General features: G+C 27.7%; 2 protein-coding genes across 10 annotated transcripts in view; one reads left to right on the top strand and one right to left on the bottom strand.

Annotated features, from left to right (window-relative positions):
- LOC106679334 (myelin transcription factor 1) overlaps positions 1–6,711 on the top strand; it is a 263,237-nt gene extending 256,526 nt beyond the window's left edge. For 3 of the 8 annotated variants that reach the window (XM_024358819.2, XM_067046714.1, XM_067046712.1), the window contains 3 exons: positions 955–1,217; positions 3,061–3,230; positions 4,850–6,711. In XM_024358819.2, coding sequence (XP_024214587.1) covers positions 955–1,217; positions 3,061–3,230; positions 4,850–5,191 — 775 coding nt within the window. In that variant the 3' untranslated portion in view covers positions 5,192–6,711. Of the gene's footprint in view, positions 1–954; positions 1,218–3,060; positions 3,231–4,535; positions 4,629–4,849 lie in introns of all 8 variants that reach the window. The other 5 variants (XM_067046718.1, XM_067046717.1, XM_067046716.1 and 2 more) reach the window with 5 other exon arrangements.
- A 5,016-nt stretch (positions 6,712–11,727) lies between these two features.
- On the bottom strand, positions 11,728–23,677 carry LOC106679332 (syntenin-1). Of its 2 annotated transcripts, none has more exons than XR_001342945.2 (7): positions 23,536–23,677; positions 20,940–21,022; positions 18,554–18,784; positions 17,114–17,209; positions 15,753–15,988; positions 14,332–14,672; positions 11,728–11,946 (listed from the first exon to the last, which is right to left on the bottom strand). XR_001342945.2 is itself a non-coding variant. In XM_014418431.2 (7 exons), the coding sequence occupies exons 2-7, from the start codon at positions 20,991–20,993 to the stop codon at positions 11,892–11,894; spliced, it is 936 nt and encodes a 311-aa protein (XP_014273917.1). In that variant the 5' UTR covers positions 20,994–21,022; positions 23,536–23,677; the 3' UTR covers positions 11,728–11,891. The 2 variants fall into 2 exon arrangements, 1 of the variants encoding a protein (XP_014273917.1); XM_014418431.2 differs by having other exon boundaries at positions 14,409–14,672.
- Positions 23,678–27,498: the final 3,821 nt, after the last annotated feature.

Here is a 27,498-nt window from a genome sequence, read left to right as displayed (position 1 = left end):
TATTAGTATTTGTAAAATAATAAACATAAAAATATGAATATATTTTGGTCCTTCGATTAAAAAAATACATATTAATAATTCTTTTTATCTTATTATATATAAGTTATTTATACATAAGTTATAGGTAGATTCAAGACAGAATTCTATAATAATACTTATTTTACAAACCATTAACATTACAAATTCAATTGGTTAGTGATAATAATTCTAAAATAAACTTATTTTAAGTCATTAATAGTTAACAGTAAGATATAAGTTTAATGGTCATATGAAATAGAAATATTTATAGAATTTCTGATTTAGAGTGCCTAGACTTGTGAATTTCAATTTCTCGGTTATGGAAACTAAAATATACAGCAAATATTTTTTATTATAATTTTTTGCATGCTAATCAGAAACTTCTCATATATCAATCTCATTCATTTTCTCAAACACTTAAGCACTATAAACATGGTGGAACCATGCTATCTATCTAAATGGTATTATCAGATTTTAAAAAATTAATTTAATGTTTATGATTTATTTAATTACGATTTTCGGTCATAAGTGTTTTTTTTTCTAGTTTATAGAAGTCTCTTGTAATTGGGAGGTTCTAATATCTTTTGTAACTGTTTAAATTAAATGGTAAAAATAAGTAATTATCAATAATTCCTAGTAGCAAATATGAAAAGATATAAAATTAATTAAAATATTGAAGAATAACAATAAAATAATTCAAAAAGTTATTTTGTGGCATTGATTTCAAAAAACTCATTTAAAAAAAGAAATGGTCACAGTCATGGTCTTGGATATAAAAAGAACTAATTATGGTATATTCTTCATCTATTGAAAATTGTAAATATTTTATTGAACATTATGGCTGGTAAAAAAATTTTATTTATAAATATTCATTGTATAAAATTAATTAATATTAGTGTTTCACAAATTTAACCAGTGTTAACGAATTTGTCATAGTGCATCTGGTTGCCCAATCGCTAATAGAAATAAGATGAGAGTCCTTGAGTCTGGTGGTACTGTGGAGCAGCACAAGGCTGCCATTGCTGCTGTGACTGCTGCTGCCAAGTTCGACCCGCTGTCTTGCCCTGTCTCCTGCCCAGAGGCCTTCTTGCCTCGACCTCTCCCTCCACCTCCTCCCCCGCCGGCCAAGAAACCTCAGGCTCAAATGAAGTATACAGATGACATCAGTGGAGGACCAGTTTATAATAAACACCAAACAAGTAAGTGAAAAGAAAAAAAAGGTTTATTAGATTGTAGATTGTTTTGATTTAAACTTTTTTATTCAGGTTGAATACCTCAGACAGTCTCATTCATCATTTTTATTTGTTATTTATTTATGATTTGGTTATTACTAAAATATTTAAAATATAGTTCATCAAAATCCATGATATATATTGCTCTGACAATCATAATGACATCTCAGAACTTTGTATATTGGTGCTGAGTTTTGTGGTATCTTCTCCCATGAGTGAGTTAAGCTACCTAATAAAAATAATGACTCAAAATTTGTAATATATTCAAAATAATGATGAATTACACAGTCAAAATTGTAACAATTTTAGTAATAACCAGGCTATAAATAAATTTCATATAGGTGATGTCCAAAAAAATAAGGAAATAAAAAAAAAATGGTTTCAACCTTATTGTAATCATATTTCAATATGAATCTGCATGATGAATATACATTTTTAGAATTCATACTGTAGCATAATTCACATATAATATAACATGGACTAAAATAATAATAGAGAGAAATTTGGTGGTGAACATCGAAAGCTTCTTTTATCTAAAATAGCTAATATAAAAAACAATCATAAAAGAGACTGTCCAAGATGCTCAACCTTAATTTTTTAAAAAATGTATTTTCATTTAAAATAAAGCATTTTTTAACTTTTTTTTTAAAGTGATTTCAAATGCACCAATATTGGATCAACAAACAGATAGATTAAATTCCATCCTATGAATTACAATTAATTTATTTATTCTAAACTAATTAATATGAGCAGGCATGATATAATTAGAAGATTTTTTTTAAGGAAGGCAGCATGCATGGGTTTTTTTATTAGTGTAAATATATTTTGAAGATCTTCTCATTACTATCACAGTGAAAAAGGATATATACATAACTTATTTACAATTTTAAAAAATGCTTTATAATATTTCATTTTATTTGATTAAACTTTAAAATTAAGTGTTTAAAGTTATATTTTGACCATATACTACTATCAAGCTGTATGAACAATGATTTGTTTTAAAAATAAACTTGATGAAAATATTTTTTACGTCTGAAAACATATTAAGTGTTCTTTTTTAAAAATCTTCTTACAAGGTTAACAAAATCAACCAAAATTTAATGTGGGCTTTCATAATGCCGACAAACAATTACATAAAACTATATTGAATCAAAAAATTATTTACCTGAATAGCTGAATCTCATCTTTTAAACAAATGGATATAAATAGTTATAAAATTTTATAAAATGTCTTGCATTACAACACATAATGTTTCAATTAAATTATGAAACAGAAATGTTTAAAAACCTCTAGGAATATGTAAATGAATTACTACATTAAATATAAATTAAAAATAAATGGTTTAAAGTTTTATTTTACAACTGTTTATAAATTTCTCATTAACAAATTAATTACATTAAATAGTAATTCATAATCAAACTCTGAAATATTATATTAATTTGTATTGTTTAAAAGTGAACCAGTATCCATTTTTTAAGAATGGTCACCCAGGATCAAATTGGAACTAAAATAAATTATTGGGTGTTCAAGGTTGTGTGTTATGGTCTATTATTATTGGGTATTGTCTAACCATTGTCTCTCTTTCTCTCTCTCTTGTCAAAAAGAAAAAGAGCACCATAATTTTTTTTCCTTATTAAATCAATCCTTGGAAAAACTAACCTAGTTAACAACAATAAACAATTAACCTAAAAATGGTCCTAGAACATTTTTATAAGACATAGAGACGATGGTTAGACTGAAGCTAAGGTGGCTCCCTTGGAATGGGTAGGCAATGGGAAGCCCCGTGACTGACTATCACGGAAATGTACAGACGGGGCCGGTGGTAATTCTGAGGACCTGTTCACTCTAGAGGCTGAGATCTCAGAGTTACAGCGAGAGAACGCCAGAGTGGAGAGTCAAATGCTTCGCCTCAAGACTGACATCACTGCCATGGAAGCACACCTCCGGCATGGACCTCAATCTGCTGACAAGGTAAACAAAGTTAGTGTTCTTTTATTGTCTTCTTCTTCTTTTAATTTATTGTATATATAAAAAATCTAGATTAATTACAATTGTATTAAACAGGAATCAAAGAAGTAAATCATCATCATAAAAAAAAGTGTTTCTTATAGAATTTATGAATTTATTTTATTTTAACTTAGAGTTTTAATAGTAATAAATTGATGTCATTGTTTTTTAATTTTTTTTTTTCCTGAATAAAAGTTTTTATGTTATTCCTAACCATAATATAATACATTTTAATGTATGAATTTTAATGTTATCAAGACATAAGTATTTAAAATACTTTTTCAAAACATAAGCAATAATATGCTAAAAACTTATCGGTAAGTTACAATCAAGGGCAAGCAAAATATGTTTTTTTTATTTTTGATTCATGGTCTTAAATAATAATATCTCATATTATATAAATATTAATGATTTATTTTTTGGGGAGTAATTATAGAACTTGCCTCTCTGAACAGCCTTTCTCATCATATTACCCATAACTGAAAAAAAAATAATTTAGTAGCCATAACTGAACAAAAAAGTTATTTGTATCTATACTTTTTTTCTCTAATCTTGAAAATTTGATATTTTTATTTGATTGTTTGGCTTTTGCTAAATTTTGTATTTTCCACTGCATTACATAAGTTGTTTACTGAGATGTTAAATTATAATTATCCATCCATTTACTCTTTACATACTAACTAGTCTATTTTTTTCTATTAATGCAAAGTTACATATAAAAAATATTCTGTGCAGAAATATTTATTTGTGAATAAACAAACAAATATTCATTACTACAAATTGTAAAATAAATCATTAATTTTTCATTTACAAATTACATATGTACATAATTTGATCAGTTATTTAGTACATTACATAAACAAAGAAGAGTAATTAATTTATTTTTCAAAATGGAATTTTTCACATGTGATATCAAACTATTCGCAATGTGAAGTGAGCCTGGTCTCATAATTTAATGTTTAAATTAATTAATAATTAATTTTTATAATAGAAACTATTTGAAAATATTTTGGTCTATTAATTAATTGTTCATAAGTTAATTTAATTGATTTATAAATTAATGAATTCATACTTGTTTTAGTATAACCATCTCTCTCCAATACTAACCATTTATTGGATGCAACCATGTGATTGCTTAGTTACAATGAACTTAACTGATCCATAAATATTTGGATTTAAGAAATATATATAGCTATAGTAAAATCTTTTAATTTAATTTTATATTATTTTATGTATATTAATGTGCGAGTGACTAAAGAGACTCTGTTGTGTGTCTAGTGGCTTGAAGAAGGCTGGGCGCGTCCACTGCCTGCTACACAGCTCTCCATCGCTTGTTGGAGGCTCTAGCTGCACCTAGCCCACTAGACACACGTGAGTCTCTTTTATTATTTTAATCGTAACTTTCAAAGAGAGGCAAGTTTTTATAAATACTTTAATAGTAAAACAAAATACTCTTGTTACAAAAGCTATGTGATGTTATATAATCTCTCCACAATCCATCTTTTTTGATTTAAATGAGTAGGCTGCTATCAAATTTTAAACTTAAACAGAAAGGACAAAGAGTCTTTTATAATTTTGCAGCATGATTACAGGAGAGTACTGGCGGTGGGCTCAACTGTCCTCAACCACAGCGGCAGCTCCTCGGCTCCGCAGCAGGTACCAATAACAACACCAGCAGCAACAACCTCAACGACTATTACGAGTCCCTGAGGAACAATGTCATCACGCTGTTAGAGCACGTGAGGATCCCAGGAGGAGGAGGAGGCGGGGGAGTAATGCCCCAGGACGGTGAGTCTGGCCTGGACTCCTACCTAAGCAAGCTGCAAACTCTGTGCGGCAGCCAAGGCCAACCAGACGAGGAACCGAACCGGCCAATTTACGAGACAGTCAAGTTCGCCCTCCAGGACTTTACCGTCCTTTCGACCCCAATTTAGGCTTCCGATGTTCCTTCTCCATTGTGTAAATAATTGTCCCTTAAACCCTTCTGTGTATGTATATATGTGTACTATGTAAATACAGCAGAGTCGACTATAATGGCTTATTATTTATTGTAAATTATATTACTTTAAGTTATTATCAAAGTTGATTTTTGCCAAAGAGTTATGATTGGTTTTCTAAAGTGTATTATAATTTAGAAAAGAGCATTTCATCTTTGTCTAAAATTTCTATGTACTTAATTGGTTGAATAAAATAAATTGTTGAGAAACACAATTATTTTATTGAAGTTATTCTATTAATATAATATTTAAACTAAGTAATATCTAACCCTTTGGAATATTTTACCAAACTATTATAACTTTGATTGTAAATATATAAACTGGTAATTAAGAATAATTACTACATTGTTAATCTTTTTATTATAATTGTTTGTCCAAAGCAAAATACTGTAAAAATTTTTATGTATACGAAAAATGATCTCATTCTACAGGCCTTTGTATGTCGACTCTTGCAATTTTTTTCAAATAGTATGTTATATGTAAATCTGTTTGTATATAAATTATTAGATCAGTTACGGCAATTTATAACCCCGAAAATATATCAATGAAATGAATGGGCAACGAAGATAAGTGAATAAGCTCAATACCAAATGTGGAAAAGAATTTTTTCCACCTTATCAACGAAAACACGAGGAAGAAGAAAAAAATAATAGTTTTTTTATATTAAAAGAAATGTTTTAGATGTTTTCTATGGTGTAAATAAAGATGTGTCCGTTTTGGCCTAGGTTTAGAAAAAAAACGTGAGCAAATGCTCTCAACACTAGCCCTATGTTAAATATAAAATATTTATAATATTTAAATCAAATATTTAAATAAATTTAATTGTACTATGAATGATTAAAGTTACCATATGAAATTTGGGTACCGGCCTCTTAAAGTGGTCATAATTTAGGAATTGTGCTGCATATACACATGTAAAACTAAAAGTGTATCAAAGGAGTACATTCTTAAAATTAAAAAAAATATATATGGGTGTGTGTGTGTGTGTGTGTGTGTGTTTGCATTCTAACAGTTTTCAACTGGTTTTGAGGTTGTAAATTTGTACATATATTTTATAAGTATCTGGTAAATATGAATGTTAAAGTTGCGTAATCGGAAATAATAAATAAGGCATAAATTTTATTGTAAAATTATTTACAATGTATGAAAAATAATCAGGGCCGGAACCATGTATTAGGTGTGAATATAGTTTAGAAAATGTAAAACCATTGGTTTATTTATATTATTTTATATTCATAAAAATGGCAAAAGTGCATCTGTTTACTGTTATTTAACCTAGCATGTTTTAAAAATTATTATCACCCTAAACCATGCTCAAATATATTGATTTCATAAAAGCCCTTCAAGACAAATTCATTGTCTACTAGTGTAATCAATGTAGCATTATTCCAAACAGAATTTTGTTCTAACGAATTAGAAGACTGTTTTTATTTCAGGAGCTGTAATAAAATAAAGGTGCTCGGGGCTTGTGCAATTTATGTTTCAGTATTGTTTATCGTTAAGTTTTTTATTACCCTTATGTCGTTAATTAGAGGGTAAATGCTAATTATATTCATGTTGGTGATTTTTATTGTATTTAGGAAACTGTTATTTTAACCAATCTTATTTACTGGAACATAAAATAAAGTGTAATGTCGTACTTGTTTCCAAAAAAAAATTTTGTCAAAAAAGATAGATCATTTTCTATGATAATGTGTAGATTGACAGAAAATTTAAAAAAATCATAACTAAGTGAATACAAAAATTCACTTGGCATAATTATCTTTGGAAAACTACATTTAAGAAACATGTTTGTAATGATTCAATATGTTGATGTATAAAAAGTAATCATTAATAAAAATATTTTAAAAAGTCTCTGTGTATTTAAAACCATGATAATGATTATTTTTTAATTCATTCTCTTCTTACGGAATAGTCTACTAAAATTATAGAGTTAGAGACTGTTCAAACCAATTTAAGTACATAGACTGGATACATTTTCGTGTGATAAAACTTAATTTTTACTCATCTACCTATTAAACATAAACACTTGCTGACATTTGATTAGCAATAGATTAGATTAAGCCTTATCTTTTTCAAAAGATCTTTGAATCAATACAAAGTTGCATTGCTAATAATATATCAATCTGAGTTCCACAATCATCATCCTATGAAAATAAATTATTTACTAGCTTGAAATTATTGAGTATTTCATTATTTTGTTTTCTTTGTCAGGAAAAATAAGCCATTTTTATTACTTCTTTAATAAAATAACGTTTTTGGTAAAGCTTAACATTCGATCAGCGTTTCATAACTATTTTTAAAAGGATTTAGTGAATGACATAAATTCTTCCTTATTAAAAAACAATAGTTTATTTCATATCATCAGCAACGTTTCGGGAGATTTCCCCCATCTTCAGGCTGCTAAAAACAAATTCAAATTATTGTTTTTTAATAAGGAAGAATTTATGCCATTCACTAAATCCTTTTAATTCCATAAGACTCTTCCAGCATAAAGGATTATTAAATTTATAAGTATTTTTGTTTAATCTCTATTAGTCACAATTACGGAAGTATTAGTAACAAATGGAAGAAAGTAAGAAAATCTAGACTTATATTTAATGATTTGAATATGAAATTTTCTTGTAAAATTTAGTAAGGAAAAAAAATAAGTATAGCTTTTATTAAATTTTAGTCTAGTCTTAACAAATTTTTAAATTAATATACACATATAATTGTTAAAACTAGCTGCGTATATAGTTAATTATATTCAAATTACTTGTAATTTTAACTTATTTATTTGAAATTCAATGAATAATTTACCAAAAAAAGGTTGCATGTACATAATTTTTTAATTTAGAATAACAAAGAGCTGGATAATATACAAAAACTCAAAAAAATTTTTTAAATGTTAAGGTGAAATAAACAAGTAATAAAAAAGGACTAATTCTTCCTGTTAAAGAAAAAATGACGAAGTACTATCAAAGCTTAAGGGTATTTATTTGAAATTCAATAAATTTACATTAAAATTAAACTATTAAATGAAAACTTATAATTCATTCTTCAGTATTGATTCAGGCCCTTACAAAACATTTTCTGTGCCTATATAAAACTATCCATATAACTTTTCAATCACTATATGACAAGGAAAAGAAGTACTTTGTGTGCAGCAATGTACCTTCTTGAATATTTAACTCAAACATAAATGGTAGCAAACAATTAACAATAAGTTTATAACAAACAAAAAAAATTCAATTTGAATAAAAAGATAAAAACTAAAATCAGGTTATTATTGGAATATAAGGGTGGATTTAATCGAAAATGAAAATTTGCATCCTCATAAGTATCAAGTGCACCAATAAAAAATATCATAACTTTTAAATACTTCTCCAAAACAAACACAACTATGATCCACTTTTATTACTTGTGTATTTTTGAGCATTTACATAAAAAAAAAAAAAAAAAAATCAGTCACTAAAAAAAAAGTCACTATTTCAAACTTCAAACTAATAACACTATACAATATGATTTATCACTAAAATATTCATCAATCTAAGTCCAGGAAAATGGCTGATCAAAATAATTAGAGACCTTTGGTACAGTAAAAAAAACAAAAGCCATGCAGTAAAAAACCCAATACATATAAAATTGTGCACAAAAAAATTATTATTAATTTATAATATTAATACATGGAAAGCTTACCTAACCTTGCTTGAATCCAATTAAATCAACTGAACACTATCTGCACCAATGCTAGCATAGATAAAAAACTTGACTATTCTGGTTAACAACCTAGAATTTTGCCCCTAATTGAAGAACTATGCAGAAGCTAATTGTATTCCTATTATGAAGATTGAAATTCAGTTTTTATCTTCTTTAAACGACCTCTATATATAACTATTTCTGGGAAATAAAACTATCCTTTAAACTTCTGAATCAATTTGATGACATTTTGGACTTCTATTTTCAAATCAATATCTAAAGTCAATATTAAATTATCAACAATTTCAATATTATTCCAAATGAATCACTTTAATTAATATATAAATCTTTTTTAAAAAATTAGAAATATATTTTCTGGAAGCTGTTATATATAGAGATCTGCACTTCAGCTTCAGAAAGGTAAGTCAGTGTAGGCCAATGGTAAGCAAGTTTCAGAAGTTTAAGAACCTATTTCTCCCACATCATATATAAAGATTCATTAGGCCTTATATCTTCTTTCATAGGATGTCAAGAATGTAATTTGTACACAACTAAGTATATTTGATTCATTCCATCGTAATTTGTCCCAAGATAGCTCTATGATGTTCTGATAAAGCTGAGTCAACTATTATTGACATATTAAAAAGGAAGACATATAACAAACAAAATAATTATATAATATATTTTATTTTCTCTAGCTTACAATAAATGAAGCATAAATATTTATGAGAATACTTAACAGTGGTCAAAGATACAGGAGGTTTTAAAGATTTGTGACACATAGTTACTATACAAGTGAAAATTACTTTACTTTTTATTTAGTCATCTTGGTTTCCTAATAAAACTATAATTGCTAGTGTTATGTACAGAAAATTTTCTAGTTTGATAACATATATCCCTATACAACTTCTATTTTTAAAGAGAAAATTGTTAAGTCCAATCATTATCTAATATTAATTACAATATGGTAATTGTAATTAGAGTATAATCCAATGGACCAACATTGAGATAGCTCACAGCCTTTCAAGAATGCTCGCGCAAATCCTCTATTCAATGCCTGCACACTGAATATTCTAAATTACTCAATTCTACTTGCCAGAGCTTTGATTAAATAACGCGGTATACAACAGATAATAAACAGTCAATTTATCAAATAAAATATTTTTAAGAGAGAATAAAGTACAAAAAATATATCTAATGATTCCAAAATTATTTTTTAAACATAAAATAAATATCATGATCATTTTCAGTTGTGTGATTTCTGATTTGAAAAATATATTTCTATTTATTTATATTCATATAAATATACCAGTTAAAACAAAAAAAGATATAGAAAAAAAAAGTATGCTTGTATATATACTTTGTCTTGATCAGACAAATAAATCTTTACATAAAAAAAACTTAAACAAACAATAATTGAATGCTATTAAAAAAATAAAAGTAATACAGAGAACATAAAATGCTATGTAAGTTTACTAATATACTTACAATAGAAATATCACACTCCCTGTAAACACTAGTACATACATACATACATTTATAGTATTAGTAATATGCTTTTATATAAACACATAAACTCACAATCGAAACCCTAAATACTGAACTTCCCATGTTTCTACCAGGAAGTTAAATTCTTGATTTTAAAAATGTTTTATATTCTGAACAAAAATTTTGGAACTTAGCTGTGCAAATATATTTTAAGAAATAAAATATTAGATTTTAGAAATATTAAAGACACCCTAATTTCTTCACATAATAGAACAATAATAAAAATCACAAAATCAAGTCTTTTAAAACAGCATACTCACACTTAATAACAAACTCACAGGCACACACTTAATGGTGTTTATTTTCATTTAAAAATTTATAAACTGTTAATAAGATAATTTATAAACTTAGAATATTATAAACAATGAACTTAGACACAATTAACTTCCACCTATTATTTTACAAAACAAAACGGAACCCATAAAACAGACTAAAAAATGACTAGGCCAACAAATTATGAAATATTTGACATAAAAATTATTTAAATTATCTAAGAACCTTTAATCATTTTTGCTTTGAATTAATAACTATTTTGAAAAGTTATTAAGTCTTAAAATTAAACTAAATTGTCATGAATCAAATTTTAAAAAATAATTAGTAAAAAATTTCTGAAATTTTGTAATGTGAATATTTGAACTAAAAATAAGTATTATATCAATAATTTTAATTTTAAAAACATTCATTAGTTAAAATGTTAAGATTAATTTAGAAAGCAGAGAGCCTGATGCCTTCAAAGCCCAATACTATAATTTATGAAAAATGATTATTAGCTCTGTTTAAACTACAGAAAAGGTTTAAAAATGGTAATTGGCAGAAATTTTACAATTTGATTAATGGTTGTTTTTTCAATGAAAATTTTTAGAAATAACTCATAGATTCAGAATCAAATGATAGATTAGAAATATATAATTTTAAACTAAGGTACATAACTAATGGTCATGTAAAACTTGCTATCAAAATCATTTTAAAATAAGAACCATAAAAAAAGAAATTAAACAGGTTTTGAGCAAATTGTGTGCTATAAAATCATCTATTGAGCTTTCTTTATTAAATAGAACAATTCTAAAAAAAAGTTTAATTAAGTACAAAGAAAAAATACAAAAATGCTAATTAAGACCAGGGTTCCGTTCTATAAAGATACAAAGCTAAGAACATTTTTTTTCATTTAACGTAGTTTTTAAAAACTAAAATATACATATACAAAAAAGAGGAATGACTATCAATGACAAAAATAACACAAAATATACAATTAAGAACATTAAAGCAATAATATAATTTGGCACTAAAAATAGACAATTGCGCATATTAAAAAATATTAATCACCATAGGATAATAAACAAGTGTTCATAATATTTAAACATTTAGAATAAAAAAATAAAAGGATATCAAGTGATGGTCAGGATGCTATTCAAACCTCAGGAATGTTGTGGCTCATCAAATTCTTAATCAAATTGGTAGACATCCTAGAAAAATTAATTTTTAAAATTATTTTTATTTATTTTGAATTTGATAATAATTAAACTAAAAGAATCATGATTGCTTTGAATTATTATCTTTCTTTAAATAAACGAAACACTTAGTTTACTTGTAAATTAGGCTTAACTCTATAACAACACAACACAAAAGAGATTTCTATCTCTGTTAAGTGATTCCGCTTCATACACTTATAAAACTAAGTAAAAAAAACATATATCTTATTTTTTTCTTTTTTTAGATCACTAAGTCTACAATCAAAACAAATCCTGTATTAAGATGGAGACTGGCCCCAATGAACTCAAATGAAATTTACATTACAAGATAAAAGGAACCTAGAGTTCATGCATTTTCATTCCAAGGCTATTCCAAAACATTCCAGGTCATCGTCTAAAGTATATCCAACACTCTCAACAAGAGTAAAAGAAAAAGACAAAACAATATCATCTCTAGTTCAATTCTCTACATTCTTAATAACCAACCACAACCACCACAAACAGATTAGCAACTACATATTCTACCATTGCAAGCAGTCAAAAAACCATCCATAAATTTATGCTCACTCATTTAATACCAACATACTGGAAATAATCCACTGGCGTTCTTCAATGAACGCTGCTGAAAACAGATGTAGAGGAGTGCACTTATACCTCCAAATGTATTCTAGAAATTAGATTCTCGAAAACCTTAACTCCAGAGAATACATTACTAAACAAACAGAAATACCACAAGTGTCTAAAATATATATCGCAGCTTGTCACTTTTAATTCCTAAAAGTACAAAAACTTTATTGAAACAGAGGAGCTCTGTAACCCATGAATATCAGAAAACCCTCAAACTTCAGTGGATTTCTGAGAACTCTTAAGTCATAATGGGAGAAGATAAACTGCCTGGTGGGAAAATGAACAAAATCTCCCTCCTGAAAAACAAAAAAAAACTCTAATTGAAAACTTACAAAACCAGAAAAACTCCTAATATAAACCTCTAAAGAGATATCGCATACAGTCTAAGAAGTACACACAAATTTAGAGCCTACATGGTTAGACTTCATATATCCAAGTTGTGGCTCATCAGGATACATCCTTTAGAATTGCAGCTATCTAGCAAAAAAGAACTAAGCCCAACTGATAGACCAAGCTGTATAGGAGTCTGCAGTAGCCGAAGGGAATCGTTGAATTTACTCTTTTTATTCCTGAATTGATTATTTAAAAAGAAACAATGCAGAAGGATATGGTTAAATAATTTAGATGTAGGTATCAAGGCAAAATTCAACTATATAACAAATCCAACCAAATCACACAAGCAAAACCTGGACCACATTTTTTGGGAGAATATAAACTGATAAAAAATGTTTAACATATAATTTAATATTTTATGTTTTTCATCTTAGTACTTCTCATGCAAAATAAAACTTAATCCAAACAAGCAAGTCAAAAATATATATTCCAAATTTCGTTGATGATTCTTCTAAATAATGCAAATGACTCATGCTATAGTTGCTATATATTACTATAAAATGACTTTAACCAATTCGGATATTTTAGATTGGATAATACATTGACATACGGCTAATTCAGTATTTAATCTACTAAAAGTTAAACAAACAGGAATATTTCCAAAGAAAGATAATTTATAAAAAATAAAATAAATAAATAAAAAGGTTATTGTCATATGTTAAAATGTATAGTCTACTAATGGCAGGAAGAAAAAATAAATTATTAAAGTAATATTTCATTTAAATTAGTACTTTAATATCCTATTTCAAACTTCAAGTAAGACGATAGGACTACATTAATAAATGTACAATTTTTAAATATAAAAAACATTAGTCGATGTTTTCTGATCATCATAACAGAACAATCACAAATGCTTGAAAATGAATACCCTCATAATGCAAAAAACAGTATCACTACATGAAATACTACTCATGTGTGTTTTCAAATTGTTTTTAGGAAAGTTTTAATTTCCCTTGAGCCAATAAGTGCTATTTTAACAGCACATTAAAACAAGTATAGGAAGGTATATTAAGGAATATAAGAATGTATCTTTTGTGTTATAAGGAGTCCTCAGCTGCACACAATTTTAAATTCAAGACTTTCTATAACAAAACACTGTAATGTTATTTTAATACAATCAATGATACAGGAAGCTAATCACAGCTCATTCTTATAATTAAACTTCAGTTTTGAAATATATGACAGCAATGTTCACTATTTGAGAGATGTTAAAAAATATCTCATCAACAGTTGTAACAAGATCTCACTCATTAAATCCTTCTAAGCAGGTAATATTGAGTATTCACCTACGCATTCAAATTTCCCACACACGACAAAAGCCAAAAATTCAAACAGTGAAGCACATAAATCTGCTATTACCTGAAGAAGGGCGTCGCCTTACAGTCTTAATGAATAACAATTGTGAAATTGGAATGACTACCAATTTGCAAACTCACTTTGATACAATATGCTCATAAATAGAGACCGGTATAATAGTAACAGTTAATGGCGAGGAAGCTGCTTCAATAACTGCTGTTATCTCCTTGTCTTTCAGGCCTACGACGTTCTGACCATCCACTTCCAGTATCTGATGTCCAGTAAGAAGGCCATTTCTAGTAGCAGATGAATCTTTAACCAAGCTCACTATTTCACCTTTCTTGAACTGGAAGCCGACTCTACCACCAGAGTCTTTATGCAGAGTGACAGTCCTTTCAAATGGCCTGTAAGACAGAAATAAATATTGTTAATTTAATCGATTAAACATTTATAATACATTCCAATCAGTTAGAATCAATTAAGGCATTATTCAAGAAATGCTGATATTAAATACTGGCAGTTCCTATTTCAAATCATTTTAGAGTTTCATAGATAATTCATTTCTACCAGGAACCATTTTATGATAAATAGAATCTAAAGGAAAAATAAAGCTATTAAATTAAAAAAATTGTTAGAAACATAAAGAGATGAGTAAAAAGGAAATGTGTTAAATAGAGTCTTTGTGATAGGTTTCTGGAGAGTATCACATTCAATATGAGTTAAGATTCCATATGTTTGCTATAAAAATAATTCAAAGAATCACTTTATTTTCTTACTTTGGAATAATTAATTTCCATAAGGTATTTTAAAAAAGAAACAGAGATAAAAGTGTTTCATCTGGAATTTCCCAAAAATGGTATGCAATTATATAGGAAGAAAAAATGAAGTCATAAAATTGAGTGAAGGAATTTCATAAAAAACTAAAATTGGAATAAAATTTAAGTTTTTTATTTTCAGTTTTGGATTTACTGAGTACAATATTTTAAATAATAAATAAAGACAAAGCAAAACTTTTTTTTTCACCTAATCCGAACTTAGGATTTGCTTCAGCCAATATCATCAATAAATATATGTACATAATTTAATGTATTAATTACTCATTTAAAGATTTTATAAAGATACAATTATTTGTCACTTTATTTAAAAATTAAATAAAACTTAATCCACCTCCATTTTTTTATTTACATTAATTAAGCATTTTTTTTTTGTTTGATTCTACAACAGCTTTTTATTTTATTTCATCCTAAATTCAAGTAAATATTAATTTTAAATTTTATCACTTTTTTGTCTATGATATAATTTTAATTAAAATACTGTCTGTATATCTTTTATTAAATTTTAAGCTGATAATTCTTAGTTTGTTGATTGTTCCATCATCAAGTTTCACTCATACATTCCACTAATTGTGCAATAAACATCATTTACATAAAAATTTAGATACCATAAAAATAAATTTAAATTAAGTATTAAAAATAATAAGATACCTATCCCTGACGACAACTGAAATTCCGTTGACCGCAGCTTTCTTAAACATCTTATGCACCTGATCTACAGTGAAACCAGCCACTTGAGTGCCGTTCACCTCCAGGATCTGGTCTCCAAAACGTATCCCTCCCATTTCAGCGGGTGATCCCCGAGCGACGAGGCAGACAAAAATACCTGAATTTACAGCAGCTACTCTCACGCCTACTTTACCATCCTTATCTTTACATAAGATCAACTACAAAAACCAGAAAATAACTAATTAGGACAAGTTTATTATTAAAAAAAAAGCACAATTAAATATGACATATGAAAAATGTTTCTAATAAACTATTTAAACAAAAATCATTTATATATTAATATGCTTTAATCTAACTAACAAATATTCATAAATGTATAAAAATATAAAGTTTTAGAATGAAATCTAGTAATAAACCCTCTTCTGAGCAATCAGTGAGTGGAAACAATAAATTTTTTACTGATATTTTTATCTTTATTTTAGTTTAAATAAAAAGTATTCGGTATAGCTTCATTTCTTTGGATTTTACAGAAAGAGGTCTGGTAACTAACGGTTTTTCAATGAAATTTATAATGAATAACCATTATAATTTTATTTTATTTTAAGTGTTTTTAATATTTAAATTAAGATAAGATTATATTTTTTAGATGTTAAATTATTTCTATTTTAGTTTAGTTTAGACTAGAAATTGTATCTCTTGTATAAATAACAAATGCCTACTCTTATAGTCAGGCATTCCAAATTTTTCTGTAAATAATTTTAAATATATATGATTTTCAATTTAATTTTGTACTAATATTAAGGTAACAAAATAAAAACTAAGTAATCATGGTAACAAGCAGAGATGGACAAAAATTAGCTATGAATGAAACTAATAGCTAAAATTGCCATAGAAATAAGCGTCATTTATATGGCAACTAAAGCTAATTTTTGCCCGACACTTGTAACAAGCAACACTTTATAATTTTAATAAAATCTTTTTTAAAACTTGGAGAGAGTACCTCTTGACTGTCGAATGGTGGAACAACTCCCATTTTACTAATTATAACTCAAAGAAATGAAACAACTCAATCAAATGAAAACTCAATTTTTTATGACTCATTTTTATTATTCCACCTCATATGAAAATAAGATGTTACACAGTGATCTATCAGTCACTAAAAACGTTTTTATATAATAGAAAGAAATATACATTATAATACATATATAATAAATATGCTCTAAACTTTCTGATTCTTAAAAAAAAGTACAAAGTATTTCTAACAACATATATTTAAATTGCCATTTTAATCATAAAGCTTATAAAATGACTTAGTAGACATTTTTAGTGGCATAAAACTTTACCTCTCTTATTCCGTTGGTAACATGAGCCCTTTTCAACCCAAGGGACTGTCCAGAAAGTGGTGCAATCATGTTGTTAAAATTTGTCTTAGTCAAATCCTATAAATATAAAAGAAAAAATTGTAATAGCTTAGTGTATGAGTTAGATTTTTGAAAAATATTTAATGTAAAAATTGAAAAATGAGTAAGGTAAGAGAAAGATATTATGTGTTTTATTCAAATGAACATGTTTTGATTGATAGTTTTATTAGGGACTATAAATTCCATTACTCCAATGGAATTCAGTTTAAGAATCAACCGATCAATGACAGATTCAGTTGCTTCTTTAAACTAAAATGATGTAGGTAATTTTATTTTTAATAATTTTTCATTTAGAAGAACCTGCTTCTAAAAAAAGAAAGAAAAAAGCCCAGGAAGAAAGCAATATCAGAGAATCTGAAAGGGATACTCTATTATTGAGGTTGATTATGAGTGCATTAATAAACCAAAATCAGCAACATAAGAAATCCAACTGGCCAATATCAAACAGAAATTTATAATAGATAAATTATAAGGCAAACTTTGGAATGCTTAAGAGTGGTTAATTAACTCTATTAAACAGTGTGAAAGATAAGAATTTACTTATTGGATTTAAGTCAATTTTATAGTTGGCAGTCCTAGGATCCACCAGGACCTTGCAAATGTGATCCAAGGAGAACTTGTGTTTCTTAACATTGTCAAATTTTTATAGCTGTAATATCAGAATATATAAATTTTATGGTACATATTAGGTATAGTAATAAGAGAAACTAAAATAAATGAATAAAAATATAAGAGAATTCTGATGGCCAAATTTTGAAAAACTACTGTAGAGAGGTAGAATAATCCTGTAGCCAGAAACTAAAGTTTTATTGTGATATTTTGACAGTCCACCGGGACACATGTGGCACCCTGTGAAAGTTCATAAGGTTTCGGCAATCCGACACCATTCTGGAGCTCAGCAAGTTTATATTAGCAATAAATTAATGCACCAACACCTTAGTAATAATCTAGTACATAAATAAAGCGTTTTTCACCTAAAACTTATCCTTAGTTTCTTAAATTAAAAGTTACAGTAAAAATCAAATGTCACAGTATCATCATGGTTGAATATAAATACAATTAATAACTCATTGGAAAATAAGTAACAAAAATAATATAATTTTAATAATATTTTCTAGATGTTTGTTTAAATAAATTTTGATTAGATGTAATCTAAGTTTTTTAGATGTTTTAAATTTAATAAAACTACTAATTTTATCAAAAAAATACCCAAAGAAATCCTATGTTTAAATATAAAAATATATCAGTAGTTATAACTATAATAAAAATCATTTATGATGGTACATAGTAAAATATATTTTATAACATTTGATTAGTTCATAAAAAAAAATATACATTATATAAAAATATTTGCATACTTACTGGTTGTGGCAAAGCAACTGCATTGTTCGAATTAGGAAAATCGTTGAATTTAAAACTTAATTGCCCTGTTGGCCCAAGATCAAGACCCATGTAATCATGCAGTGAAGGATAGACTGGCACAGCACGACCTGCCTGATGCATGGCAAGCCCACTCGGCTTGCTAGGTTTCTCACGGTCACCAATCTCTGGCGGGGCACTAGGAATGACACCACCATTTTCTTTCACTTGGGCCTACAAAAAAGATTGGAAATGAGTAAAATAATTCTGACATAAATTAAAATAAAATAATATATACATCAATAACATCAATGGTCTAGTACGGTAGAATCCGGATTAACCAGTTTCAAAAAATAAAATGCTGAGAAAACACTAAATTCAGCAGAACAAAAACAAAAGTGACTAATACTAAAAACTTAAAGATTGTTTGTGCACTTAAATTAAATCATATATCTGAAGAAATTAGTATTTATTGTTATAATAAAATGGTTCGACAAATTAAACTTCATCATATTATAATATACACCTACCCTATTGACTAAGTTATACATGACCTATTGATTAAATTTTTACTTAATACATCGGCTGAATTAGTATTAATTTTTTTCCTTTTAAACATTCCAGATTAACTGGCTCTTCCGACAAAAGAAATATCTTGGTCCCGACTAGGATAGATAAGCAGGATTCTACTGTACTTATGTTCTTAATTTTCACTTTCAGGTTTGTCCATAAACTGTTAAATTAGTTACATTTTAAGATTAATGTATGATTCTTATTTAAACATTGTAGTGATAATACAAAATACAAAATGTCTTATCTTCAAAAATGTCAAAATTTGAATTAACATTAGTTTTTCACCTATCTTTTCCAGGTGTTGAAAAAAAAAACTATTTTTTGTCTAATTTAAAATATTTCACAAAGAATTTCCTGAAACCCTGGTAGCTTTGCTGACTATTTTATTAAGTGAACTTATCAGCATTCTGTTCTCTTCAACCTCTTTTTAATAAAGGTTTAAACATTAAAAACGTTGAGAAATGAATTACAAGATCTTTTTTTGTAAGGCAAAGGTCATAAGATATATACTTCAAAAATTGAAAGTTAGATTCATTAAATAAATAAAATAAAACACTGAATTTAATCAATAATTCAATTATAAACACATATTTCAATTATATATAACACTAGAATATCCCCTTTTGCAACCTTCTCTAGTGTTGCTTGTTAAATTTCTTTTAAAAAATCATTTTTATAATTATGGCAAAATTATTGATTAATAATAAACAAAATATAACTACACAAATAATATACAACCCTACACAAAATAATACAATACTTTATTTATCGATTACTATAGTAAACAATATAAAACTTGATGCTAACAAAATCAAACGTGTTAGTTTTTATTCTAATCTATATCTTTTGTATTTATGTAATAAAAATTATTTTTATATTGCTAATATGTTTATACAAAACTTCGAATTAATTTATGGCTATTTATAGGTTAAAGCATTTTTAATGATAATTAGGTCATCCACCTATTTGCTTAACTATCAAGACCTTGGTCCTATCATTGATGAATTGCTGTAGTTAAGAGTATTAAAACTCAACTAACTATTGGTCTCTAAACAATCAACTAATAATGAACTATCAAAGAAGAAAATAGCTTATAATACTAGGTGATACAGGATGATTTAAATAAAATAATACAAACTTAAATTAAAAAACAAAATGAGATTAAATATAGTTACGATATTAAATATCTGTATAATATCAATAAATATCAAACAAATAATCCAAAAAATTTTCATTATACACAAGAACCCACAGCAAAGTAACCACTATTCAATATTTTGCTTTTTAGAATAACATTCATTAAAGATAAATAACGAAGCTATACTTGTTACATCAAATTTTAAGTTATGCTACATTTTAAAACTAATATTGAAAGAAGATAGTTGACCATATGAAGTAGATTGTAAGATAGTTTGGGAGGCTGTCAATAAAGGTACCAAAATAGTAAAAGAGAACTATTTATTGTAAACTAACATTTTGCCCCACTTTGCAGGGCTTCGTCAGGGCTGTCAGAATGAAGTGATCCGACCAACTGACCGATGAATGACCAACATTTCGTCACATCACTTCATTCTGACAGCCCTGACGAAGTCCTGCTAAGTGGGGCAAAATGTTGGTTTACAATAAAAAGTTCTCTTTTACCATTTTGATACCTTTATTGACAGCCACTTGGACTATTCTCCTACAATTAAAAACTAATAATATGAATAATAAAGTAGACTGATTAAATAAGATTAATGAATATATTTCTTATAAGAATAAATGCAAAGTAAATATGAAAATGCAATGATTAATGATTGAGAAATATGTACTCTACCTGCATCATTTGCCCAACTTTCATATCCTCCAAGGAAGGGTAAAGCGACGCCATCTTTATATTAATTCTTATTTTGTGTTCCACTGAAAATAAAAAATTATTATATCGTAACAGATAAATCAACCAAAATATACGTTTGTTTTTATTTAACAGTTAAAAAAGTAAAAGATAGTTACAATCTCAATGTTAAACCTTTTAATAATTAAAATAACTATAAAGCAACACAGGATTTGGAGAATGGGGAACAAATAAGAGAAGTATGCAAGATTAACCACAAATAATTTTAGCACATAATCAAATAAAACAATGACATAAAATTAATTTTTGCCACAAACATGAAAAACTTTAAAAAAGGAGAATCTATTAGTATAAGTATGGTTACTAGTACAGATACAGGTACTTGATTCTCTGCTCTACAGTATTATTGTAAATAGGATGGTCAGCACTCTGCTCTGACTACCTGATTTATTTCCCGGTTAATATGAGGCACTCATGTTTTTAAAGGGTTAAGAGAGATCAGGAAGTGTCCTATAAAACAAGATCCTCACCCTAACAAAAGTTAAGCCCACTAACAATTTGTGTACCAGAAAGGATTTGTTATCAAAGGAATATGGTGCTAAATTGACTATGCCATCTAACTTCCCTAAATTTTAAATTCATAGTTGACCTAAAAAACAAAACCTACATATTTGACAGCTGAATATGTATTTGCAAAAAGGATAAGATTAGAATCTGATGAAGTTAGACTTCCCAAATCTGGTAAAGTAGCAAAGTTGCTAAATTAACAGCATTAGATAAAATTACAATCAACATAGGAAACAAAACCTTTCAATTCATTTAATTTCTATAAAAACAGAAATTTTAATTAGCATAAACAAACATTTAATAGTAATGTAATAATAATCTTAATTTTTCTAATAATTCTAGATTTCTTTACTTCAATCAGTTAAATTAAGAACTATAACCATATCACAGACAAAATAAGTGTTAAAAATGAAAAAATGCCCTCGGATGGAGTCAATATACATTTGAATGATTTTATAAGTGAAAGGAACTAACAAGATATGCTAACCAGTCTAGTCGGGGACCACTTAGGGATATTTCCCCACTCTCTTTCATCATAATCACCTTTTTTTATTGAAATTAAATCGTGACAAATCCTAGCTTACACTGGTAATCTAGATATCATTGGACAAAGTTTTTTTTATCATGAAGAATGCTTCCAAAATTGTGCAAATAGCAGCTGCTTAAGTTAGATTTTAGGTAAAGTAGGGAGGAAAGTTAAAATTGGAAACTCCAGCTTTAACTATATAGAGGAATTTATTTATCTAGGAACACTGTTAAACTTGACAAAAATATGCAACCAGAGATTCAGCATCAGATCATGGCAGCCAAATAGGCGGGCATTGTAGTATGTATCAAGCATAAGTATGGCTTCAAATGATTTGTTTCTGATGTGCATTTAAACCACAAAATAACTTCTTGTTTAGAAATAACAACCAAAAATTACAGATTACTTTTAATAACTAATCAATAATCAAAGACCCACCCGTCATGCTGAGTGACAATTGGCAAAATATAACATTTATATCAATATATTATTATTAATGCCCTACAACTTTCAGATTGTATTCCTTCTAATCTACAATGTACACAACTCAACTCATGGACATAATCTAGCAATGACAAAAAGATTTTAAAATATCTTAAATTGGTATTGGCATCAACTTTTAGTCTAAAATTTCCAATATCAACAAATTACACTCAATAATGTTGTCAATATTATTGATCACACATAGGCTTCTTAAGATAACTGATAATAAAATTAGCCTTTAAACTAAACAGTGTATTTTATTTCTTTAAAACCATATATTTTAAGAACAAAACTAATTAACCTGTATTATTCTAAAAGAAAAAAATAAATGTGATAAATAAACTTAATTTCAATGTCTACAAGAATAATGATTCTAAATCATTAAGTGATAAGTCAAAGTAGTTTAATTGTCGTAATCACGCCACATTTTTTTGGACCTCAGGCTCACATCACTAAGGAATAAGTATGGTCAAACCCAACTAAGCTTATGACAAAGAAATACAGAAGTTTTTAGTCTCTCGTGAGAACTGTTCAAATTATTATTTCGATTCCGAATACAACAAAATAAAAGGAGAAGGCTTTATCATCCTATCAAAGTAAATGACACTTCAATTCATGAATGAAAGTAATGAACTTTCCATTGAAACGCTAAACATTACAGAAGTTTACATCTTGGTTTTCATCACTGTAATTTAATTTAAAATTCATAAAATAATATTGTTACTAACTTCTTTTCACTGAACAAAAAGATGGTATGAAGAAAAATTAAAGCAAATATATCAATTATACTAAAAAATCAAAAGATGTCATAATTAAATATATATATATAAAATATCCAGGACTGAATGGTAAACAATTATTATCAAAATCAATCAAATATTACAATAAATGTAAATGTATATAAGTACTACGTTATATTTACAAAACACAATTATCAGACCCATTCATTATCCTAGGATTAAATGAAATGTAAATGGATTTAATAGGAAAAATAATAATTACCGGTCAGTTACACAAAAGTTGTAAACAATTGACCTTTCTGAGAACTATCTCTTCCTAATCACTAACAATAGTGGGCTGACTAACCTCCTTTCAGATTGACAAAACAACCTTATCAAATACTGTCACTTTGGAGCAGCAGTGTTGACTCCCAGTCACAGATTGAAAAATTCATTAATGTAAAGTTAAATTATATCTTTCTTTGTGTATTTTCTCTTAAGAGACTCAGGATATATTCTTTTTCTGAGATGCGACGATAATTTTTACTTTTTTATTTTATTTAACCACTACAACAACAGGGCGTTGGCTAAACCAGATTGTCTTCAATCCGGGATATTTAACTGCGATCAGTTCTGGTTCTAATCATTACATAATATAGCTATATCGCTAATTAGCTACAATCGTGGCACATTTGACAAAAAAAGTTTTGATTTTATTCTGGAATGGACGTGTTTCAAATATATTATTGATATAGGGCTCAAGTACATTATTAACATATATGGGGGTTTATTTCTCTACAGTGGTTCCTCTATTTACAGTCACTAAACTAGGAGAATTATCACAAAACAATCACAGTCAACGGAACAATCTCTAGTATACATCAAATAATAAATTAAATAGTTTTTTTTTTTTTCAGAAGTGCTTTATTCATGCAAAGCAGGATATCTAAATTCATTATATGATCATTTATATATTACATAACCATTACGTAATAATATATTGTCTTATTATTTTCACTTACTTCTATATTAAATATTCAGTAAGAGGAAGAGATCGTGAATAATTTCGAAAAATATTTTAACACCTATTTAAAAAAAACGAAAATTTATATAAAACTTAAATTACGTATTTTAGGTAGGTATATGCCTGGAATGTTGCCACTTAATATTGTAATTTTCACGTTCATTACAATTTTCTCGAAAATGGCTAAAAATATATTGATTAAACTCTATATTTTTACATCGATGAACAGTTAAAGGTTTTTTTTATCGACATTAGCCAGGTCTTATTCACATTGAAAGGGTTTTAATTTAAAATTGTCTAAAGGCTTTCTCTCAATTACCTTTCATTTAAAAAAATGAAAGTATTTTTTTTCGTACCCTTCATCACAATAAAATTAGTACTTCATACTTATATAATACATGAAATGGATTTTCATACATTTCATGTATTATATAAGACTCAGTAAAGTATATATAATACATTTTATGTATTATATATGCATGAAGTACTAATTTTATTGTAATGAAGAATACGAAAAAAAAATACCTTTCATTTTTTTTTAATTGAAATAATTATCTATCTTTCATTGTGTATTTGTGGATCAATTTCTCAAAGATTTGGTTTGAAGGGCTGATGAATCTGTAGTCTTCCGAGTAAACCTCTTCTTTTAAGGTTTGGTAAGTAGAAATATTATAGCAAATTTCCACTTACCAGAGAAGTAATGGATGGTGGAATATGAATTGAAGAGGTTCAGGTGAAGCATCAGGGTTTTCCATGAAAAGCATTTGAGTGGTACATTTGTGTTTTATTAGCTAGCGATTGTGTCCTCAGTTTAATTAATTATCTCAGTTTAATTAAACTTAAGCAAGAAAGAACTTATCACGTTCATGAAATTAATGAGTTCATCCGTGAATTTGGTGAATACCATTCGTTGTTTCCACAACTCATAGCCCACATCGATGAATTTAACAAATATTTCTACATGGAGAAAGAGACGTTCAAGTATATTTATAGAAAAGAGTATACCATTTAAACAAATAGTGGTATAACTTTCATTCGAGAATTCTCGCAGAAGAACGCCTTTTGGTAACGTTGAAGTAAGTTTATTTTATGTTCTCTTTGACTTAAGTATTATTATTATTATTATTGAGTACATTTTTAAGTAGTTGATAAATTTATGTAGCACGTTTATTCGATTTTTAATACATCGATATTTTCTCAATAACTGGATGTTCTTTTTTTCCTTAGAAGCAGTGTTCGGCAAAATTGTTAAAACTATTGTTTTAAAGACCCTACAACTAAAATAGTTACACATTATTTACTATCTCAAAAATTTTTATAATTGAGATTTCTGATAATAACTGGTTTTGATTACAACCCATCCACTCACTTCCAGAAGATCTCAACTCTATCAGTTTTTGAGGTAATAATTATACCGTTACTGCTTTAGTTGTAGTATCTGGCAGATTATAATTGTAATTGTACATTTGTAATTTAGTTCTGCATGCCAAACGATGAATTTGGGCAAATTTTTTGTTTGTTTTTTGTAAATATTGTATGCAATTTTGGTGGGTGCTACCGGGTTTTTAAGATTTAAGGAATCAAAAAAATTAGTAAATTTAGGCTAATACAATTTTATTTTTTGAAGTACAAGAATGTACAAGAGAAATGAAAAGTTACCTGCAAAAACCGGGTTAAACATTATGAATAACAAAATATTGTGAATGATTTTTTTTTTTTTCAATATAAGGAAGAAAACTATCCTCAACAAAAATTCATCATTTCTGTTTGAGAAACTTTTAGAAACAGATTCTGAAACACATCTTGTGACTGTGTTCAGAAAGAGTAAAAGACCTTGATTAATTAATACTGTATGATTAAACCGAGGGAATGAAATATATTCTGGCCTGGATTGTTGAATGGGCCGTCTTATCTGTAAGTTAAAGTGGCTGGACCTTATTGAAGTGTCTGGCAAACTTACCAATTAACAGTTGGACTCAATTTATGAAGCTGTAATTTCAAGTGCTGTGGAATGTTGCCGAAACGTGACAATAGGCTTCGAAAATACAATGCATCGTCTTTGTCAATAGTTCATAAGCCTTCATTTATGACACGCTCCAGAGGGGAAGCCTTTTTTTCCTCAAGAGATAACATTTGCTAGTTATATTTTTCATTGTCGGTTTGCTTCCTTTTTCCCGATAATGTCTCTGGTGATTCAGAATTAGTCCTCCCAGCTGTGTGTGCTGGGAGCCATGATGAATATGAGTGCACACATCCTAAAGTTTATTTTATTCAAGAAAAACCTAGAATTATCGCTATTTTTTTCATTCGGAGTTCCATATCATTAAAACTACCAAAATTACAAAAAAAAAACATTAATAGAATATTGTTTAAATTAGAACATATTTTCTAAAATAGGAGCTCTAACGGAATTCTTTACATTCAATAGTCATCAAGATACTGGTTTTGTTTTTTTTCCAAATAACGAAAAATCAACGTTTCGTTATTTTGTTTTGGCTAATTTCATGGAAAATACTAATTATAAACTACTTTATAGGAAATTTGAATGCTCGTAGGCATATATGCATCTAATAGTTCCTGAGATATAGTTTTTCATAAACTATAAGTATTTTCGGAACAATTGGAAATCAGGATGAAAGGCAAGTTTTATGGCTATTCGCTGTAAATCCTCGCAGGATGGAAACGTTATTCAATTGTGTGTCTGTTTAGGGCCATGAAGTGGACGGCGAGAGTTACAGGTGTTCGGAGCAAGTCCGACGACGAAAGGACAAAGATCATAGGAAGTAGGAGAGGTCCAAAGAAGGCAAAATGGAATAATGACACATCTAAGTAATTCCAAAATTGGTGATAAAAAATGATGATACACTAATTTATTTTATAACTCAGCGCCTTCCAAGGAGAATTCCTGATGGAATATACACACTTTGTTTTATCAAGTTGCAACAAGTGATCTCTCTTTCTGGGCTTTTAAATGCCATCCAGAGATGCTAGTATAAGACGTTAGCTTTTAGTGGATCATCAGTGGATTTTCTGTTGATCGTACTTCATGTCATCGCTGCTAGGTTGCGTCATGTCGGCCCATAACGGTTCTAACGGCTCCAAGTAATTATTTAGACTGCTAGTAGCGGTGGCTCTACAAATTTTTATTGTAGGTACTTTTGAAAATTTGTAACCCCGATTGAAATAGTTTTTTTTTTTTTACCTTTTAAACAGCTACATTCT

The sequence above is a fragment of the Halyomorpha halys genome, unplaced genomic scaffold (genome assembly GCF_000696795.3).
Source record: "Halyomorpha halys isolate HHAL.00 unplaced genomic scaffold, Hhal_1.1 Scaffold194.1, whole genome shotgun sequence".
Classification (NCBI taxonomy): Eukaryota; Metazoa; Arthropoda; class Insecta; order Hemiptera; family Pentatomidae; genus Halyomorpha; species Halyomorpha halys.
The sequence above is the reverse complement of the archived record's forward strand: the minus strand, read 5'-3'. Positions and strand labels throughout refer to the sequence as shown.

Excerpts from the sequence above, each read along its gene's own strand:
- LOC106679332 (XM_014418431.2), bottom strand. The coding sequence starts at position 20,993 with ATGGCGTCGCTTTACCCTTCCTTGGAGGATATGAAAGTTGGGCAAATG. Across the intron at positions 18,785-20,939 it reads AAGTTGGGCAAATGATGCAG|GCCCAAGTGAAAGAAAATGG; the intron begins GTAGAGTACATA and ends TCTTTTTTGTAG. Across the intron at positions 14,673-15,752 it reads TCAGTTGTCGTCAGGGATAG|GCCATTTGAAAGGACTGTCA; the intron begins GTATCTTATTAT and ends TCTGTCTTACAG.